Source organism: Gouania willdenowi, chromosome 21 (genome assembly GCF_900634775.1).
Source record: "Gouania willdenowi chromosome 21, fGouWil2.1, whole genome shotgun sequence".
Lineage (NCBI taxonomy): Eukaryota > Metazoa > Chordata > Actinopteri > Blenniiformes > Gobiesocidae > Gouania > Gouania willdenowi.
In genome coordinates this window covers 15,751,619-15,773,635 of record NC_041064.1, presented here as the reverse complement: position 1 = coordinate 15,773,635, position 22,017 = coordinate 15,751,619, and the positions used below count along the sequence as shown (strand labels likewise).

The 22,017-nt window shown below is 38.4% G+C and overlaps 1 protein-coding gene across 1 annotated transcript; it reads left to right on the top strand.

The window, feature by feature from the left end:
• Positions 1 to 8,282: 8,282 nt before the first annotated feature.
• On the top strand, positions 8,283 to 14,296 carry rpe (ribulose-5-phosphate-3-epimerase). Its single transcript, XM_028436257.1, has 6 exons — positions 8,283 to 8,404; positions 8,728 to 8,807; positions 8,899 to 9,038; positions 10,118 to 10,252; positions 12,573 to 12,659; positions 13,721 to 14,296. The coding sequence occupies exons 1-6, from the start codon at positions 8,283 to 8,285 to the stop codon at positions 13,841 to 13,843; spliced, it is 687 nt and encodes a 228-aa protein (XP_028292058.1). The 3' UTR covers positions 13,844 to 14,296.
• Positions 14,297 to 22,017: the final 7,721 nt, after the last annotated feature.

Below are 22,017 nucleotides of genomic sequence, written 5' to 3'. Positions count from 1 at the left end.
GCGTTTGTTCCAGACATGAACACGTGCCAAATTTTAGCTGTTTCGCGCAAAACTGTTTTCGAGTTCATCCACACAGTGGACGAGGATTGTGTGAGATTTGTTGAAACTGGGTAAGACTCTGTGATGTTCTGTGAGTTCAACAGGTCAGGATTGGAACTCATGTGCAAGACGTATGAGGGTGAAAGTTCTCCCCATTATTTCTTTTTTTTTACCAGAAATGATACTTTCCTTTAAGAAGGCAGAACGGCAGAGCCAAAGAGAATCCCATGTGATATCCCTTCATATCTCAGCAACATTCAGCAGCTGATATTTTATATTCCACACTGTCTTACCTCTTATGGCTTAACTAATGGAGTAGAACACAGTCAGGATTTACAGTTTAGCCTGTGTGAGGAATGAGAGCAGATTCCTCTGCAGAGAACTGGAAGATAGAGATGACTTTTATTTTTATTTTTTTCAGTTTTAACTTCATGAAAACAATATGTGTGTGTGTGTGCTGGAATGTGTCTTTATAAGCTGTGGTCACCATCTGTTAAGTTGCAGAACGTTGCTCAAAATTCATGATGTAACTGAAAGACATTTATTTTATTTCTACATTTTTGTAATGTCTGTGTCTTGATTGCGTTTGAACACTCACACAAGTTGTGCACTGTTTCTACATGACCTCAAGGTCACTGAGCGGAGCAGAGCTAGACTGCCCCGTGATAAATGGCTCCATCACTGTTGTACCTGCAGACTTTGTTATGTACGGTGTAAGCAGGGCCCAGCCCAGAAGATAACTGTGCTTGCTTTTTAACTTTTGAACAGATTAATATACACATAGAGACACACAGACATAGAGAGACATAGGCGTCTTCTGCTAGCCACCTGTGTGTGTATTTTGCTTGTGACTGTAACTGCAATAAACCACATTAAAATAGTACTACTCTTGTCATCTGTCATAAACTATGCCTAACTATGCCTGGTGTTGAGTAAAACATTACGAAGTAAACGTAAAGCTGTTCTTTGCTTTTGTTTTGTAACGTGACACTTTATTTTAAAACACATGTTCCTAAGAACAATCGACAGGAAGGCATGATAACAAACATTTGCCAGGCCACACCCCTCATTGGATTCATAATTTAGAAATATGATGCAAAGATTGAAAACAGGAGCAATAAGTAAAGATGGCACCTTGTCATTTAAAGCCAAGGTGAAGAAGAACTATCACAATTTTACTTGATATGAAGTTCCAGGCACTAGACAAAGTGTGGAGACCACACATTTAGTGGAAGTTTAACTAAATTAAAATTGTTAAAGGCAGGGTAGACAATTTTCAAAAGCTAGCATTTGAATGTAGCCTCCCTGATGGCTCCGCCTTCACCCCCCTCCCCCCTCCCCTCTGCGCTCCGTCTCACTCACATGCATGTGCACAGCTGCTGCAGAAGAAAAGCTCAGCTCATCGTTTGTATTGTGTAGAAACTTCATTGTCTCATTCAGCAGTAAGTAAACCATAAACTTTACCATTATATATGTTAAAAAACATGACCAAAAACTCTGTTTTGACTCTGTCAGCGGTGACGCGCTTTCAGTGTGAGCTCGTGCACGCAAGGGGTCAAGAACGAGAAGGGAGACAGGGAGACGTGATTGGTTTAAAAAAATGGTTCGTTACAGGTTTACAGCTACTACAGTTGACACATTGTCTTCATTCCTTTTGGCAGAGCACATAAGATCATAATTTCTGTCAGGACATGAAGACCTTTTCAACCAAAAACTTGAAAAGTGTATCTGGGGAAAATCGTCTACCCTAGCTTTAATAAACTCCAGAAATTGCTAAACCTAAACTAACCTTAACCAAAACCAACATGAGCTTCTAGACACAGGAATAGCAACTCCATATCTGTCACGTCTCCCGTTATGGCCGGGAAACTACTGTATTTTAACCCTGTTCCCCACCATCCTCCCATATTAGTATTATCACGTAAATATCCTGTATTATAATAACAACTAAAAGACTAATAAATAAATAAAATGTAAAGACAAGCAACATTAAATTAACAGTAAACATGCAATGTGTTGATTCGCATATGAAGTGAAAGTAAATTAACCAAAAAAATGTGCTTCATATATCCATTTATGTTTTCATTTAGGCTGTATTATATAACGTAGGAATGTTCACAGCATTTCAATGTCAACAAAGGTAGGTTTACCACATTCTAATCATCTAACTGTATTTAGTAAGTGGTTGACGATTGGCTATTTTAGATTTAGATTAGATTTCTTGTATAGCTCTTAAAATAAGGGATACTGGAGCTTGGTTGGGGTGGTGGGACGGCTCGTAGCGAAATACTTCATTCCAAGTGTGGTCTAAGCTTCAATAATGGCTTTCATCTCTGTTACTGTCTCTTGTCTTTTCCTCCTCATCAGAGCTGTGAAGCATTATTTTACTACAAGAATGCTAACCTCATGCACATGTCTTGTAAATACATGTTTTGATGCCTTTCTGCCACAATTTGTGGTTTTGGGTGAATCTTTGTATACATACTTCATCCAGCATACCTAGCAGATAAGATCATTGCTTGGTATGCAAGTAAAGGTTTTATTTACAGGAACAGGAGGACAATCCTGCTGTGCTCGTACTTGATCCTGCTTAAGCATCTGCACAAAAGGAAACAAACTTGACCAGTAGCGTTAACCTTTCAGGGGCTCGCACACACACCACGCCCTTTTCCCTTTCCACGTTGTAACGCCGACCGTCTGAACGGACACGTTCCACAACACTTTAAAAGAGCATCACATGACACTGCCTTATCGCTATTTGTTTGTTCAGGCGCTTAAAGTCAACAGCTGATGAGAAGAGAGAGGAAGGTTTCAATCAAGATAAAAACATGAGAGATTCTGAGTTTCACTGAGTTCCTCATAATTATCCGTCGCACAGGAAGAAACAAAAGCCGAGCGACGGCCTCTTTATCTGTGTTCCTGTCTTTTATTGTACAGGTCAAAGGTCACATGTCCAAGGTTAAGTCCCAGATTTTCTTACAAACAATTTCATCTTTAAGAAGACTTAAGGCAGGAACAGGAATTCTGTCCAGTGATTTCCACACACACCTTTTTCCTTTTCCAGTCATTAAAGTTGTGAAATGTTTGTTCCATTAAACTCTTCATCATATCTGACGTAAGCACTGATACATTTGTAAACTATTATCATTTGATTATATCATTGATGAACAATGATGTTTTATTGCTATTAACAATGAAATAACAGTGTTTTTTTGTTTTTTTAATTGTTTTACCTTTTAAAAGTATAAATTGTTTTTAACCTCTTTAAAACCTCTATTGTGCAATTCCCAATTCCTCCATTTCTTTTTTCCATCAAAACAAATGCACATAACACGCAAATTACTTTTTTTTCTTCTTAAGAGTTACTAAAAAGAGCCTTTATTTTGAAAAATAAAGCTACTGAACTGTTTTAATGTCATTTAAGGTCCTACTTTCCATAAAACCAATAAAACAACTGTTTTAATGCCTCGTGAGATCCTGTCAATACTCACTTTGTGACCAAGTGAAAAATGATGGTGCCACGTGGTAACTAACTGTAGCAAAATACCTCAATGCCAATAACCTGCAAGAAGCACACAATGAGAAAGAAAATAAGAACGAACAAAAACATAGAAACTGTAACGCTCGTGCTATCCATCAATAGTAAACTTGCAATAACTGTGACATTTACCACTAATAACACACACACTTATTCGCTCGCCTGGGGAATGGGGTCGATTGAGCTTGAGCTGTTATCCACATAAGCTCATTCCTGTGTCGGTGTGTTGCTAAAAAGGAAATAATCCAAAGTGTCTCCACAGATGACTGGTCTGCAGGAACGCATACATAATCAGGAAACTTTCACTCCTTGCTTATTAGGATCACGAGGAATACTTCTCCCTGTGCAGATGTATGAATTTGAAGATGGGTTTCACCTTTACTTTCACAGTCGTGACTTGCTTTGTAGGAGGAAGAAGGTATGGTCATCAGAAAAAAAAGGATTTAAAAGTTTGTAAATAAAACTCAGTAAGAGAAAATAAGGCTTTATTGAACCTCCAAGGGGAATATTCTGCTTTTACAGCAGCTCAGCAGAGAATTTAGTTGGATTGAAAAGAACACTGCAAACAAAGTGAAAAGATAATGTAGTAGGAAGACACTTAAAATATTTCAAAGTAACTTAAAAATATTCTCACTACTTACTTAGCATCGAGGAAATATACAGTATTATTTGTTTAAACTGTAGTTTAATTACAGCAGGCAACATTGATGTGTAGTAGTCCTGTGTCTTTGACAGAGATATATAACAAACTTTTTTAGATCATTCTTCAGATAATTACAATCTTTCTTAAACGCATTCAGCAAATGACAAAAGAAAAAAAGACCTTGTTGAGGTCCTTGTTCCTTGAGAGGGAGGAGCTCACATTCTAGGAGGGGTGTATTATGTCCATGGTGGGAGGAGAGAGGATTGTCAGGAGGAGGAGTTTCCGGCAGGTGATGTCACCTGCCGGGCAAAATCAAACTCATCCGTTTGGAGCTGACTTTTGACCAAATGTAGAATAACAAGGGAGGGAGGAAATACAACTTTTTCAACTTTGGCCCTCTGAATGAGGCTAAAGGAATGTATATCACTGTAGCAAAACCATTACAAAGTGATTTTTTCATCTTTCCTCCCCTTTAACATTTGATTTGCACAGCATCAGTGTCAAACAAAACATTTTTACATCACCAGTTCAGTATGAGCTCAGTTTCACCCGTAGAACACCCAAACTCAACAAAGTGTGCACATCATTGTTTTATAGCAACTATGGTCAACCATTTGTCTTGCTGTAAGTAAACCTTTTAAGACTGGGACAATTTTAATACTCCCTCTGCGCAAAGTCTCATCTTTCCTTGTTTTCGAGATTGCTAATTTCTCAGCACCAGCAATGTAGTTTAAAAATGTTTTGTTATCACTGTAAACCCGAACGTTCAAAGTAATTAAAAGTAGTTTATACTCAAAGTTATAGAAAAAGTTCTACTAACTTAATTGTGTCAAGTTGGTGTAACATGTTGATCATTTTATGAGTAACTTTAACTAATAATTTTTGAGTAAATGTAATTATATTTATTTATAAGTAAGCAAAACCTGAAAACACAATGAAAGTCCTATTGTTTCAAATAGGGATTATTTAAAAATAAACTGAATTAATATAGCACTTTAAAATTACAAGTAGCCAGTCATTAAAGCTTTTAAGTTCTGAAAAATTTTGACTTTAAAAATATATATTTTGGCCCAAATATGAACAAACCAAGAGAGAATGATTCTCCAAAGCCCTTTAAACCACTCCTTGAGTAAAACAAACAATGATGTCAACATTGAGCAACGAGGTGCTTCAGTTTGTAAAGATACTTGGTTTCTTCACCTTATGACAACATGGGCCTAACTTTTGTTAAAGGAAAAGCGGATCAAAAATATATATTTAATCTTGTTTTTTTTATACATTTTCTTTTTGTATTATCAAATTAGTGTGACAGTATTAGAAAATAAATAAATAGATAAAAACACTCCATGTGTTCTTGCTTGAATGGAGTTTTTCAGCTCCAGGAAAAAAAACCCATTTGAAGTGACATTCCTGAGCTGCTATTTTCCCCTTAAACTCCACAGAAGGTGCCTTTAATGGTGACCTCGTGTAAACAGAAGCCTACAGTTGGCTGGAATGATGTGAATGGCTGTTTACACTAAAGGTAAAGAATGTGACTTCTTGTCAGCTGCAGAAAGCAAATGCATCAACAGCAACCCTTCCTAATGTCCCCATTTGTAATGAAAGTCCCTCAGTAAAGCTCCACTGAATCACCTCCTGCTCTTTAGGAGTGAAACCTTTTGGACTGAGTGGAACCACAAAGATTGTTCATAAAAGACAAATCCAGTGGAGGAGAAAGTTCTCCTGCTTTCCTTTGAGTCGCCATTCCACCAGTGGCGCCAAATGACTTCTCTCTGCTCGACTCGAAATTGGCGTATGCACCATGTCTGAGTGTTTACCAACGTGCGCCACGCCATGGGGGCCCGGCCTCATTAATGTCACATCTTGTTGAGCCTGTGTGGCTGTATGAGTGTTGCTCTTTATAAGCTGAGCGCCAACAGACTTCTCCAGAGAGGCTTTTTTTTTTTTTTTTTTTTTAAAGTCCCAGCATTTTGCTCGGAATAAATCACACCAGCGCGCACATTTGTCTGAGACGCACTCAAACAATCTCAGTGGGCTGCTTTTCACCATGATGAAGGTGACAAACAAATCCCATAGAGAAGAGCTATCAAGACAGACAAGTATAGAGAACAAAATAGCATGAGTAATGTCGCTGCGTCTGATTAAAATACATATTTCAAACTGAAAGCAGATTCAACAGGATTGGTCAGAGTAACGTTTCTTTGGAAATAAGCACACCTGTACAAGAACAGATGAAATGAAGCGGCGGATTAGAGGAAATCTGTGAAGCAAGCTGCAGCGAGAGATAGGAAATGGCACGGAGGACGCTTTAAACACTTCTAACGTGAAGGACAAATCCTCATGTGTTTTCTAAATGTGTTACATAATCATTCACCCATCTTCTCTACAGTCTTATCAAAATGGTGCTGGGCCACTGGAGCCCGTCCCAGGCAGGTACACATTGTACAGGTAGCTAGTCCATCACAGGATTAGCATAATAATTACACACATATTCACAGTCATCAAAGGGAAAATGAATATTGAGCATACATAGGTGTATATATATATATATATGCATATATATGAAGATCTATGAAGTGTTTACTGCACCAAAGATGCAGATGCTCCTTAAAAGTTTAAAAAAAAGACAAAAAACGAGCATATCTTATATTGTTGGTGCACATAATAGTCTTGGAATAATCCAAAGACACAAGTGGCTCCAATGAAATGTGCTATACGTACAGCATAAAGACACTGATATTTATCTTAACTGCTTTTATTTGTACGTTTGACCTCAACCAGCACTGAGTTCTTCAATCCTGAAGTTGTGCTGCATGAGTGATGCGCCATCTAGTGTTGAAATGAAGTCATGGTCTGATATAAAAGCAAACTGCCCATTGGCTGCAGAGATAATCATGACACGCTTTGATACATCAAATAAAACGTAAACTGTGCAAACAATTTCACCAAAATTAACCAAAAAAAAAAAAAAATTTAAAAAAAAAAAAAAAAAAAAAAAAAATATATATATATATATATATATATATATATATATACTATTTGGGATTATGTTCATTTGTAAAAAGTGATTTTGAAACTATAATAAATAGCCTGTTTTCTTTAGGTATCATTCAACTTTACTGTCATTCTTATAATAATAATAATAATGTACGTAATGTACAAATAATTTAGATGCAGCCCACTTATGAGTACGGTGTCATTTTGTTTTATTTAAGTAGGTTGATGTGTATAAATATTGATGGTATTTATTCAATTAGTAAATCTATGTGCTATTATCAAATAAATAATACTACAAATAAATGCTGACCTCATTCTAGTGAGGTTTTTGGATATCAGAACATCTGGAAAATATAATGAACACAACATTTATCCGACAACTCTTTTATAATTATACAATCATATCAATCTGAATTTACATTAGGTTTATCTACACTAGTATGCACTATTATCAGAAGTGTAATCTATACAGCTGGATATAATTATATAATTTTAACACAATCTACAAATGCCTATATCTATTACTGGTACATTGACTGAAATCAGTCCTGTGTGTGTTAAAGTGTCTGTAAATACCCAAATATTGTACAAAATCAAACCATAAATTAAACCTTACAAATACATATGTAACATTATAGATATGCATGAAAAACACACAACAAAAAAAACATATGTATATGACACAAAATGTAACAGAAAATATAACACAAAACATCTATAAAAAATGTAACTTAGCATCAATATAATGACACAATATTTGAAACGTAATTAATCAAAACAAAAGCCCCAAACAAATAACATTTAACTAATTATTTAGTCATGGATATTTTATTTTAGTTTTAGCCAACTATCAAAACTATATACAAAAATAATAATATAATATAATATTATTTTTTAAAAAAACAAAAAAACATTGCAAATCATGACCCTATGAACTGTGGTTCTTTTATTTAGAAAGGTGTCACCGGATGTCTTTGATGTGAGCTTCCTGTTTCCTTCCCAGCGTGTGCACTAATCAGTAGTGTGTTAGCTGCATGCTTGCAGATACAATAGCAGCACTGCAGCATGGCTTACAGCGCAAAGATCGGTCCTTCCATCCTCAGCAGTGACCTGTCCTGTCTGGGCACTGAGTGTGTGCGAATGATGGAGTGTGGAGCTGATTACCTTCACCTGGACGTCATGGACGGGTTTGTTTACCACACAGCTAGCTGCTAGCAGGCTAATCACTGTTATTACCTTCAGCGCTTAAAGTTGGTTTACATCAAGTTGTATGATTAAAAAAACAAGTAGATTTTTGGTTGTAAAAAATGAACGAAGTTGTGCATTTCTGGGCAAATTGAAAGATTTCACAACCCTGTAAACAATGCAGTACTGTCTTACAAGTTTCAGGACATCTTCCTTCTTCCTGGTTGACTTTCTTGTTTCCATCTTCCTCATTTCTGCTGCTGCAAAAACATCAACATGCATCTGTGCAGCCATGATCAAAATGTGTGATATCTGTGTTTTAAAGGCACTTTGTCCCCAACCTCACATTTGGGCATCCCATGGTGGAGTGCCTGAGGAAGTCAGTGGGCCTGGAGCCTTTTTTTGGTGAGGAAGCCCCTTCGTATTCACTCTGTTGTTTCAAACAGCCATGTTGTGTACATGTGTGGTGGTGATGTTACAGTGTTTTGCTCTGCAGACATGCACATGATGGTGTCCCGTCCCGAGCAGTGGGTGAAACCCATGGCTGCCGCAGGAGCAAACCAGTATACGTTCCACTTAGAGGCCACCACCAACCCAGGAAACCTCATCAAGGAGATCAGAGAGAGTGGCATGAAGGTAAGGGGCCAGTGCTGCACATTGATGTAAACAATAGAAACGTTCCAGCTAGTGTTTTAAAGGCAAAACCAAAGATCAGAATTAGGGGTGTGCCATTTGACTAGATTAGATTGTGAAGGATTAAAACATGATGACGAGTCCCAGGCCTAATGTAACCAAAGCAGTAATGTTTTATCTTGTAATAATAATCTTGAATAATAATAATAATAAAAAGAGTTAAAAAAATCTATTCACATTTTCAGAAATTTCAGGTGACCCCACATGGGGTCCCGACCCCAAGGTTGAAAAACATTGATTTAATGGCTTCTGATGTATTTTTATAGATTTTATCATTTCTGGTCATCTCACGCCTCGCTGACTGACACTTTATTTGTTAATTTTCCTCTTTCTCTCTCTCTCTCTCTTAAGTACCCCCCTGTAGTGCCATCACGTACCCCAAGGGGTACACATACCCCTATTTGAGAAACATTGTAGTAAATATATGATTGTCCAAACTGTGGGAAATGAGGGGTTCAAAAGGCTGCTTAAAGTCAGATTTTATTAACATAAGTGCGTTTCCTCAAAAACAAACGTGTAGTTTGATCTTAATTGTACTTGGAACCAGTTTTATAATTTGCTTACATAAATGTTTGAAATGTAATTATCTTTGATCCCTTTTTCCCATTTAGGGCCACTGTTGTAAGTAGGTGAATTGGTTTGTTTTACTGGTAAATAACTTGAAAATAATCTAAATTATCTGAATGAAAAAAAATTGCGATAAGATAGTGATTTTACAAAGAATTAAATGTGATATGAATTTTTTCCCATATCGCCCACAACTAATCAGAATGCATTGTGGGGGAGGAAGTCCTACAGGTGGGCTGAGTAGGCTTTTTATAATTAATGTTCTGCTTTCATCAGTGAAAACAGTTGGAAACTTCCTTATAGCATTTAGTCATTATGCAATCAGGAAGTCTGATTGAGATTGACAGTAGCACGGTCACAGATGGAATACAGACGCTTGGCTGATTATTTTGGCGGTGATTCACACTCATTATTGTGGTTATGATGACGTTGTTAACACCCAGTGAGTGTTGCAGGTGGGTTTGGCCATCAAGCCTGGAACCACTGTAGAAGAACTGGCTCCATGGGCCAACCACATCGATATGGCTCTAGTCATGACGGTGGAACCTGGCTTTGGAGGACAGAAGTTCATGGACGACATGATGCCAAAGGTGTGGAAAAATTAATAACTATACGTCAGGGCTGCGCAATTAATGGAATTTTAATCGTGATCAGGAATTTGATTGCCATGAATAAATAAACCTGATTGTCGGCAGTATATGTATATTATATTTATACAGTTAGTTTGTAATACATTTTAAATTCTTAGGTTGTTTTTTTTTTAATTTAATTCTCATTTAAAGCTTAATTTTGCATTGAAAACTGTACTCATGTTGTTTGTTTAAAAGTAGCGTAATAAAAACAGTTTTTTAATCATTTATTTTATTTATTGTAAACAACTTACAAGTGTAGTAAAATAAACAAAAACAATAATTTAACAAAGGGTAAACATAAAAACATTTTTTTTAACCAAATATGATAAATAATTGTGATTATAATTGTGATTCCAATATTCATCAAAATAATGGTGATTATCATTTCGGCCATAATGGTGCAGCCCTATTATATGTGTAAGTGGGACAACATAGGCTGTGCTAAAGTTGGGCGATACAATGATATCAATCCAGAATATTTCATACACAATATATTTTATATCTTTATAGTTTTAATTTTAGGCACTACATTTTAAATCTACTCATTACGTCCAACATCTACAACAGCAGCATAATGTACAATATAAAGTGTGTGTTACTGATAAACTGCATCCTGCACTGAAATGAGCCACACTTCCTCACTCACACGTGCTGTCCCTTGTTTGAGAAAAGGCTAAAATAGTGACACATACTGTAACTAAAGCAGGAAGGAACTTATATTCACATGTTCATATTGTGCAGCTTGTTTTTAATACATATGTATTATTTTTATACATACATACATATTATTTTTGCAATTTTTTGAAAAGAATATGAATATATGATTTTGGTTTGTGTCACCCAGCTGTAGGTTGTGCATTCTATAATTTTTTACGTATAATTTCATGCAATGCGTGAAACAAAAAAAGACAAAAACAACTTGATGGGCCAGGTTGAAGTCACAGTGGAAGCTAAAATGATCTTGAGGCTTTCAACTTAACCTGTGGAAGCTTGTGAGGACATTATTTGAACACAAATGATCTTTAAACAAACCACTAACATGCTGAGATAATAGAGGAAAAGTAAACAAACCTGCAAAGCTGAACTTGTGCCTTTGAGCTTCTGCAATAGAACGTGATGGATGATTGTGTCATAGCTGTGACACTAAGTAATTTATCATCATCATCATCACCCTATAGTTAATAAACAATCATAATAAAAAGTAATGGCACAGTCTTGTTTCAATGTCTGCATTATGATTTTACATTTTAATTTCTTAACTGATTTTATCATACTTATATATTTGCATATTAATGAACGTACATAAATACGTCAGATTTAGCACTTGAGCTAATCTCCATCCAGAGTCCCCATAGAGTCCATTCTCAACAAAAATAAAAGCAAGTTAACACAAACTTATTGACAGTACAGTTACAATACAATATGTTAAAAACAATCAAAAATAATTACAAAGAAAAATGCATACTGCAGCTTTACATGCAGCATGTAATGTAGTGTTAACAACTTTACGTAGTAGCATCAACGTAAAGTGCCTAATAAGCAGTGGCAAGCAATGGAAAATGCTTACAACAATGTTTTACATTAGCATCCTGTAATGTAAACTGTTTAAATATATTTAAATATAACCCATTACCTTTAAAATTCAATACATTTAGATGTGTATTTAACCTGCTTTATATTTCATTATTTATTCATTACCTGTGTCAGTTACTCAAGTCTTTGTCCTGATTGGTTCAGCCCTACATGCTGATATAAATGGATGTTATTGTGATTTAAAGTGTTTTTTTCTTTCTCATACTTGTGTAAAAGCAGACGTTTCGCTTCATGGCAGAATAAATGTAATGTAAATAACGTTAATGTGTAACAACACACCAAGGCACTGTAAAGATAATAAAAAAACAGCTGAATCATAAATTGTACTTTAAAAAGAGGATAATTACGTTGCTGTACAGTATATCGGGTGATGTAAAATGAACCACCAAAGTTGTTTGTTTTGTTATTTTACTTTTTTGTTCAACTCTACGGGTTGAGTTACATAAATGATTAGTAAAGTAGTTATTAAGTCGTACAGAAGTTTCTGTAGAACGACTACAACAGTCGACTTTGTATTGTATAAGACTTTGTTTCGAGCACTTTTTTTTCTGCTCTCTTGTTCCTCATTGTCTCTGTCTTGTCTCGTTCCACTCTGGTCTGGGGTCAGTAGATCTGCTTAAATATTCAGAGCACAGATGATGCAATTAAAAGTGTGTGTGTGTGTGTGTTCGTGTTCGTTCTCTAGGTGAGCTGGCTGCGGAGTCAGTTTCCTTCGTTAGACATTGAAGTTGACGGAGGTGTCGGTCCTGACACCATTCACAAGTGTGCAGAGGTAGGAGTTAGTAACAGTCAATTATAATTGTAATTGCAATTGAAACCATTTGTTGCTCTTAAAATTGTATTTTAAATATAATTGACTTTGTAATTGTAATTGGCATGGAAATTCTATAAAAACTGTCATTTATAATTAATTAAACAAAAACCTGGCTTACACACACGTAGTTAACAGTTATTAAAATATGTTTCATATTTAGTGTCCACCCCCACCTTTGTAATTAGGAGCAATTGAAATGAATCTGAGCAATAAACTCCTGCAAATAACTTTGGAACTATTTGTTTTTCACTAAAATGAAACACCTAATAACTGAAAAAGGAAGAATTACAGAATGATGCATAAAATGTATAGTTCACATTGACCACGCATATTTTAAATATTAGTCAGACGTATAAAACCACTAACAGACCCACCTTGGCTATGGAAGAACTGGGTGACATACTGTCGACCCTTTGTTTGTTTCTCTTGTCTGAACTTTTAAACTTTATTAATAATAATAATAATTGAGAACATAATTGTAAATGACTTTCAGGGGAAAATTAACAATTTTAATTGGAAAAAACTGAGTTGAAAGTGAACATGAATAATTGTAATTAGGGATGTCCCGATACAACTTTTTTTCACTTCCGATACGATACAGATATTGCAGCCTTAAGTATTGGCCGATACCGATTCGATACAATATCATCACGAATCATACATACTTTTATTACTTATTTTATAGTGTGGAATGTTAGAAAAGGCTTGATCATGTGATGTCACTCAAACAGAGAACAATAGTCATAATTCAAGTTCACTTCAGTTATTTTCTACTTTCAGTATATGGTGGGAGCAACTGAGGGCGGGGACTAAAACTTAAGAGTGCTTATATCGGAGATTTTAGATGCAGTCCGATAAAATCTGATATCCGTTTTCTGGCTGATATCGGTCCCATATCAATATCGGATCGGGACACCTCTAATTGTAATTGAAAAATGTAAATAACCCCAAACCTGGTTAGAAACCATCCATCCTGTGTGACCACGACAGCGCTTCTCATTTGGTGTGTGTGTGTGTAGGCAGGGGCAAACATGATCGTGTCGGGCAGCGCTGTGATTGGCAGTGACGACCCTCGCTCTGTCATCGCCCTCCTACGCACCGCAGTATCTGAAGCCATTCAGAAACGCTCCCTGGACCGTTGAGATGTCCCATTTTTTTTAAGGAATACATCTGTCACCTGCCCGTTCCAACGCCACGCCACAGCAGCCAGAGGAAAGCACTCAATATGGACATTTTCTGGGTTAGAGGTCATGATCCGTCATCAGAGCAGGGGGCCGCAGTGGGCTTATTGGAAATTTCACATGGCTTTGATGTGAGTGAAGCTGCGTCAGGCCTCAACTGAGCATTTGAATGACTTCCTCTCCTCCCTGAACCATCATGAAGCCAAATCTGCTCGGGAATAATCTTTTTAGGACTGGAGTTAAAGTACCTGAACTCATTAAACATTCCTGAATAATATTTCCACTCGCGCTGAATGATTGAGGTGTAAATAACCCATGGAAAGAAAATCTAAACTTATTTTGTTTCTGTCATCATGTGAAATAAATTTTGCTATTTTGTTTCAATCTAAAGATAATCACTGAGGAAGAAAAAAAGGGTTGAGCACTACAAAATGTATAAAATGATGGTACTATGCATTAAAGAAAGTTTTCAAACAAAGATAAACGTACGTGTCTTGATTTACAGCGGGATGATGAATGTGTTTTGCAAGAAATGGAAATTTCGCTCACACGTTTCATCTTAAATGTGATTAAAAAAGCTCAAAGAGAAATACTGTAATACCACTAAATATTTGCAGTGCCAGTAGATGAAATCCCCTGCTTAGGATCATCAATTTGCTTTGGGTGCTCAAGTAGAAAACCGATAAACCAGATTTTTTATTTTTTTTAAAAAAGGATCAAAATTCAGACTTTTTAAACATTAGTAATTTTAAGTTTAATGTTAATGAGGGACTGCAGGGAGAAAAACAATGCATTTATAATTAAATCTATAGCATACGTTGGTGTCTGGATAAATGCTGAGTTAACCTCTAACCTCTTAAATCTACATTCCAGACGTGTTAATCAATAGATTGATCACAATGTTGCTGCTTGTCTAAGTTATATACAGCCGTGGGAATAATTCTAACATACAGTAAAGCGTTGTAGATGTGTTGTTTTTCTGGAATAGATGTGCTTTTGATAAATCTGATGCATTTGTAAAACGTTTTTTTCTTCTTTTTGATGAGGACACAAAGAGCAGAGACATGCTAAGTGAGGCACATTCCATTGATTCGTCTGCTGAAAGAATACTTCCTGTTGGCGAGAATCACTCTTGACATACTTCAAAACTGCAAGCAGCTCGCTTTCAATAATGCAGCACATGTCTTGGAGGCAATTCACAGCCTGACTGAAATATTGATGCAGGAAATCTGTAATTTCATTGTAAACGTGAGGTTTGTTAGCATCATATTTGGCTTGTTGGATCATTGCGTATTCCTGTATCTACAGAGGTTCCTATGGAGGCTGCATCCATTTTTGTTTAACGTAACGTGCATTTGTAGATCAGGAGGGAATCTCGTGTTACACGTTGGTTTCCTAATAGATGGTGACAAGCGTTTTGTGCACGAGTCATACTACAAAGGATGTGTTTTGGTGCTGTCAGCACTTATACACATGCTCCTCAGCCTTTAATTCATGGTGACGTCTCATCATCCGATGACTGACAGACATTTCTTAACAATACACTGCACACCATTTGTTGATTCCCCTTCTCCACGTAAATCCACTGCAGGAAAGAATAATGGCATTATTAAAAATGTGTGTGTTTATGACAGCAGGGAGCTGATGCATCACGGCTCACACTCGGTCACAAACATACTTCACATGCCTGCTTTTAACTTATGCATCAAAGCCAGACATCAGAGACCTCCTGCGCCGATGCCATGACAACTGCATCCACAGGTGCCGTCATTCGGTGCTTAGAGGCAGCGCTGGGAGAAGGATGGCAGACGAGCTGCTGGAGATCTGTCAGCATTGGGCTTTTCCTGCTGGTCGTGTGTTGAGTCTTGACACACACATTGGAAATGATGGAGTGGAGACGGTAGATATTGTATAGGATTTTAGAGGAGAAGGTGTCAGAGCTTTTGATTTTTATAAAACTGCTATAGGGGAATTTCTGAGCTCTTAACAATGGTCTGCAAACTTTTTAATCCAAAACAAAGCAGGTCTGAGTGTGTAGGACTTGACATTGTTTCTCAGATTGGGGTTTAATAGGCTAAAACCTTCTGTTTGTGTCATTGGCATCTAACCCTGATCTGGATGAGTGCGATCAGTCACGTGTTATCCAGCATTCATTTTCAGGAGAGAAAAAACCATATAGTCATATATGACATATAGTCTAGACCAGCGATTCTCAACTGGCAGGTCGGGACACAATTGTGGGTCCCGACCTGTACTGGAAGGGTCGCGGACAGCTGGTCAAAAATAAATGAACACTTAATGTCTCGCCCATATTGGACTTCTCTTTTCTTTTTTTTTTAAAGAAACTTCTTGTGACAGACATGCTGTGAAATGTATGTTTCACAGGAAAATACATAAATTCATGTTTTAAAAAATATTATAAATGTGTGTTTTCAACAGCTATTTTTGAAAACCTATATTTTTTTGGTTGAATTCTAAAAAAAAAAAAAAAAAAGCATGTCATGGTTTAATGACCGGGTTAAGGTTAGACTTTGAAGCCTATATTAACAATATACGATTATTTTTCAACAAAATCTATTATCATTTTTCACATTTCGTTTTTCAAATAAAAAAAGTGCAATTTACAATACGCAGTAATTCTCATCAAAGTGTGTTGAAAACAAATCAAACAAAAAACAAACACAAATTTTATCATCTTTCATATTTTAATCTGAAATTGTTGAAAGAACTCTTCCAAAATCTTGCACATTTTCTAAAATTTTCCCCAAATTATATACAAATTTGTCTCAAAATGATCGAAATTTAAAGTAAAAATCCTGCAGGGACTGATAATATGTCACTTATTGCTTGGATATTGTCAGTGTCTTATGTACTTTAGGTGTCAATTATACGTGGAAGTGCAAACTCAAGCACAAAAATGTTGAAATCACTTGTTTTCCCACCTAAAATCTGTGGCCCACTTAAGATTAAACTGGCCACTGAATTAAAATAAGTTTGACACCCCTGTTATAGCCTCAAATATACAGGATTAGAGTTCATGCATTTTTTAAAGATTGATTTTACATTTATCAATCTGTTATGGAATGTAATATAGTTTGTAAATACACACAGACAGATGTGATGTGTAAGACCACATGATCACATCAGTTCTGATTGGATATCATCCACTGTGATATAATTATAGTGTAGATTTTATTAGTTGACAAAAATATCAATATTTTTTTATGTAGTTGTTCACATGCCTTTTTTTAATTAGTCATAGAAACCATTTGTGTGCAGGGAATAGTTTCTTTCTATTCTGCTACTACCTTCACCCCTCTCTTGTGTTGTTTACCATGTGCCATCTTTTTGCCTCCACGACTCACTCTCCACTCCTTCCTGGGATCATTACGTTGCACGGTTCCATCTTTCTACTTCTTTCCTCATCCTCAGCACTAAAGGCACATTAGCAAACTTGCTTCGCCGGCTCCCCTCATTCATAATTACTAGGATTCCCACAGGAGTACAAGATGCACATTGCTGATTAGCTTGCTGTTGTTCCCAACTTTACTTATGCATAAATGCCTCATCTGAGTCTGCATCATTGTATTAACAATTAAACACAGCTTGCTTAAGATAACGGTACAAAAAGATGTCTTTGCTTTGCCCTGGAGCATGCTTGGCTACATGTATACAGTGCATACTGTAAAATATGATGGATAACCTAACCATGCACCTTATTGCATAAGGAGGGAGGTGGGGGGTTGTGTGTGTGTAGGGGGGGCTTCAGCTCCTGTTTACGATAATGATGTGTGAAATACCCAAAGGCTCTGCGGGTTTTATTATGAGCTTATCTTTACTTGAAGAAGGTGATTTGCTTGGATGGATATCTTTTTTCCGTGGCTGCAGTTTCGCTTTCTGCCAGCTCTGGGATGTCTCAAGGCAAAGCCACAAGTCTGTTACTTAAGAACATTAAATCAAAGCCGAGGTTCGGCCACGTTTGCAGCATTGCTGCTAAAACAGGAATGTCAAGGGGGGGGGGGAAGGTGGAGTTAATTCATCACTGAGCAAAAGACACGCTGATCGTGGAGCTTCATAGATACCATCTATTCTTAAGAACAGGCTGCTTTAAAAGAATTACAACAATTATGGCAACGGAATCGATTCCCGTCCGACATAATGTTTTCCAAACTATTTAAGTGGTGATGAATCCTGAGAAAAGTCTTACAGAACACACTCAAACCAACCTCAAGGGCGCTTTGTAATTATTATTACCTATTGTTGCTCGGTTTTGTGTCACTGCAGTTCATGTATTACCCATCAAATGCTTTCAATTTGTGTCAGAAATGGCAATTATTTGCTGAAAAGCACCACCGTGCTCAGAGCCTAGAAGTGCTATTATGGCTGTAACACTAGTTTTTGTAAAAAGACACAATGGAGATACTATTTCACCTCGATATCTTCCTGTTTGCCAGTATCTTATGTTGGACCGGCCCTGGTATGCACTACCATATCAGTCAAAAACTCGATAATTATAATTGTAATCGCGTCAATGATAATTAATTACAATTATGCCATAATTGTGGCATAGTTGCTGTTGCTATCGTAATTAAATTATAATTGACTTTGTGGTGGCCTAGTGGTTAAGGACGCTGGGCTTGCAATCGGAGGGTTGCCGGTTCAAGCCTCACCTGGGCCGTCACTGTGGGATGATGAGCAAGTCCCCTAACCCCGAACTGCTCCCCAGGCACCGCAAAATGGCTGCCCATTGCTCCTCAGGGTTAAATGCTGAGGACGAATTCCATTAATGTACTAACATGAACTAACATGTGAGATGTCTCACTATGGGATATGGCAGCTCCCGTAGTGCAGACATGCTTTTATCGAGCGAAAAAACCAGACCCCAAGGCAGAGTCCGTTATACATAAGGACAGCAAACAGTCGGACAAAGGTGACGGGCGAGGACCAACTCGCCACTGCACTAATGTCCTGAACAGACACTCCCCTGAATAAGGCCCAGGACGTGGCGGGACATCGAGTTGAGTGTGCGTACAGGCACTCAGGCAGCCGCAGACCCCAACCCTCGTAGGCCAAAACAATGACCCCCATTGTTTTTGGTAATGGGGAACCATTGCCAAAGCAACGGCCCCCATTGCCTTATAAGCAAGACCTGTGACAGGTGTTGCTTAGCGAACAAGCTTCCCCCTGTGGGAATTAGCCCAGGAGACGAACTGAGGCCCCCTACATGTTCATGTATGTGCATAACGCACGGACTGAACTTGACCGGTAGTGGGGGTGGGGGTGTGCTCCCTTCATAAAAAAAGGCCAATCAGCGGGAGCTGACTCACCGTTTTCTCCCCAAAGCCGACATGACAGGCTGCGATCACCGCCAAATACACTTTCACAGTGGACCAGGCTACGTACTTGTCAATCAGGCCCTGCAGGGATGATAAAATCACTCACCGAGGCCCGCCAGCGGCGCAGAGCTGCGCTGCACTCTGGCATAACCAGAACCCTCCGTGCACCATGACGCACAGGGCTGAGCCCATGAGAGCCCACCCACAGCTGCGATTCCCTCATGTGGAGGCGGCCGAGGCAGATGACGTCATCAAGCCATCAATCCGAGTAACCAGAGACATAATCTGAAGTGAACAGATTTGCCCGGTTGAAACAGCGCGAGGCATCCCCTAAACGTCTCCACCCGCTGCACCGACAGGTGCGCGGTGAGAGGCATCGATCGCAGAGACAGTACGAGAAGACAGTTTCCACTGCCAGAAGGCCCAACCGGAAGGCGGTGGAGTCCTCCGTCAGCGGCAGCCTGCCCAACAGCAGAGGAGCCGACACTGTCACAGCGGCACCCTCTGCCGGTGGAGCAGAGCCATACCCCCAGGAACAAACGTGCCGTACCGCTCGTTTCCGGGAACAGCGTGGTAACAGGAGCTCTGCAGTATCCAACCCGGAGAAGGCGCTGGGTGAGACACATACCTGCCATGGATGAAAATGTTCTCCACTGTCCCTGGGACCTGAGACCAAGCAAACGAGCCGCAGTGCATCTCGTCAACTTGGTGAGAGGAGCTTCGGTTTCCATCGCCGCTTGACACAAGCAGGAAAAGCAGGTGGATTAGCTTTTATGCTACCACGTGACGGCTAACGCAGGTGCTAGCAGGAATGCAGGACAACATGCGCCGGACATCCGAGATGCCGGAAACAGTGTTGACTCTTTTTGAACGGCAGCTGGATCGCTGGATTTTGGGAGCTCGGGTACAGTGGTAAGGAGCTGGAACCAGGCCTTACACGGTGGTGAAGGCTCGGGAGAGAGACCTACACACGCAGGAACCCGCAGGGCGTTAAGAGCCGTGTCTGTTTCAGCAGCAGATGTGCTGGGGTCCGTGAGCTCTGGCCTTGTGGCACTGAGCTATCAGCGGAGGCCAACATGCATGCCGGATCTGAGGCTCGGGGTTTTCACGCCTTGCAGCAATGAAGGACAGCACACACGAGCCCAAAGGCGTCAAGTGGTGATAACCGGGAGCTCTGGGCCTGTCGGTGCACAGCTCGGAGTGGCTAACAGACAACGTGAATGAGAGAGCCGCTCGAGGACCAACGTGCGACGACGTTGAAGGAGTTGTCGGGGGAGAGCCGACAGCTGGAGCTGGGGCTCTGAATTTCACTTACCTGTGAAGGAGCAGCACTTACCGAGCAGAGCAAGGTAAGCGCTGATTGCTTCTAGGCCTGTTGTGGTCCACGCAATGCATTTATACTTGCCAGCGCCCAGCGACTAGAAAACCCAAAGGAATCCGCCTGTGGACAGTTTAGCTGATAAGAACGCGAGATGTACATGAGAGAGAGAAGAGATGTTTGAATGAGGAACTGTACATCCGCCCTCCCTCTTATAGAGGGTGGGAGTGTCCCTGGCAGATGGAAAGTTCTTTCCAGCCAATCAGGGCTTGGCGGATAGAGAAAAGTGCGTCTGAGGGCTACAGGGAGTGTATATTCCACAGCGAGACATCTCACAAAATATTTGAAATAGAATCATTATTCAAATGTGTTTATTTCAAGCTTCCCCACATTTTACCATTAAAAAAAAATAAAAATATAAATCTAGGGGTACACTGACACAAAAAAGGCTCAGACGCCCTGCATCAAAAACATTAATACCAATATTTTCATTGATTAGGAAGCCTAACATGGTAAGAGATAGGAAATAATTTAGGTGACAAATGTTTGTTTTTAGTGTATTTTACAGTTGATTTAAGACAGATGCTAACAGGAAGCTAACACAAGAGGAAGGTTAACTTTTATCAGGTTATTTATTTCAGGCTCAGTAATTGTGATTAATTGTAATTGAACTGTAGCTTATGCTTGTTCATGTCGATTTGTTGCATTTTTTTGAAATAATTTTATATTTTGATAGCGCTTCATGATGACCATTGTCATGACTTTAGCAACTGAGAATGTAATTGTAATTGACTTTCTGAAGATGAAAAATAATTGCAATTTAATTGTAATTGGGAAATATTCTGTTAATTGTAATCATAATTGAATTGTAAAGGCACAAGGGTAATTGAAAACGTAATTGTAACTGAAAAATGTAATTGACCACAACCTTGCTTACAACAAGAGATACTTTACAGGCCTTAATCAACATGTTTTAAAAACCAATTGTATTTTGCAGTCATCTGACCCAGTGGATAATAAATGTTCATCTAAAATATCACTAAAACAAACAATAAAAGCTGCAGTAGTTAATTAGCTCCACATTAGAGTCTCCAGGCTTTTTGCAGATAAAATCACAAAATGCTGTACAGAGCTGTGGTGAAAATACAAGTGCAACATCATAATAGAATAATAAAACATGGGTGCATATACATCATAGGAGCAGCATCATAAAAGGATAAAAATTATTTAAAATCCAGGTAACTAAAAGTTTTACTGAAAAGTCTTCAACAGTTTTTTAAAAGTGTCCACACAGTTGAACTCGCTGAGAGACTGGTGCAGGTTATTCCAGAGTCTGGGGGCCACTTCTGTTTAGGGTCGACTTATTAAAACAAGAATGAAAACAGAATTACAATAGTCAATGCGTGATGATATAAACGCGTGTATGAACAGATGCCTCACTTTAGAGATACTTCTCAGGTGGTAAAAACAGTTTTTAGTCA

Coding starts and splice junctions, on each gene's coding strand:
- rpe (XM_028436257.1), top strand. CDS start 8,283: ATGGCTTACAGCGCAAAGATCGGTCCTTCCATCCTCAGCAGTGACCTG. Junction 8,405..8,727: donor CACCTGGACGTCATGGACGG/GTTTGTTTACCA, acceptor TGTGTTTTAAAG/GCACTTTGTCCCCAACCTCA. Junction 8,808..8,898: donor GGGCCTGGAGCCTTTTTTTG/GTGAGGAAGCCC, acceptor TTTGCTCTGCAG/ACATGCACATGATGGTGTCC.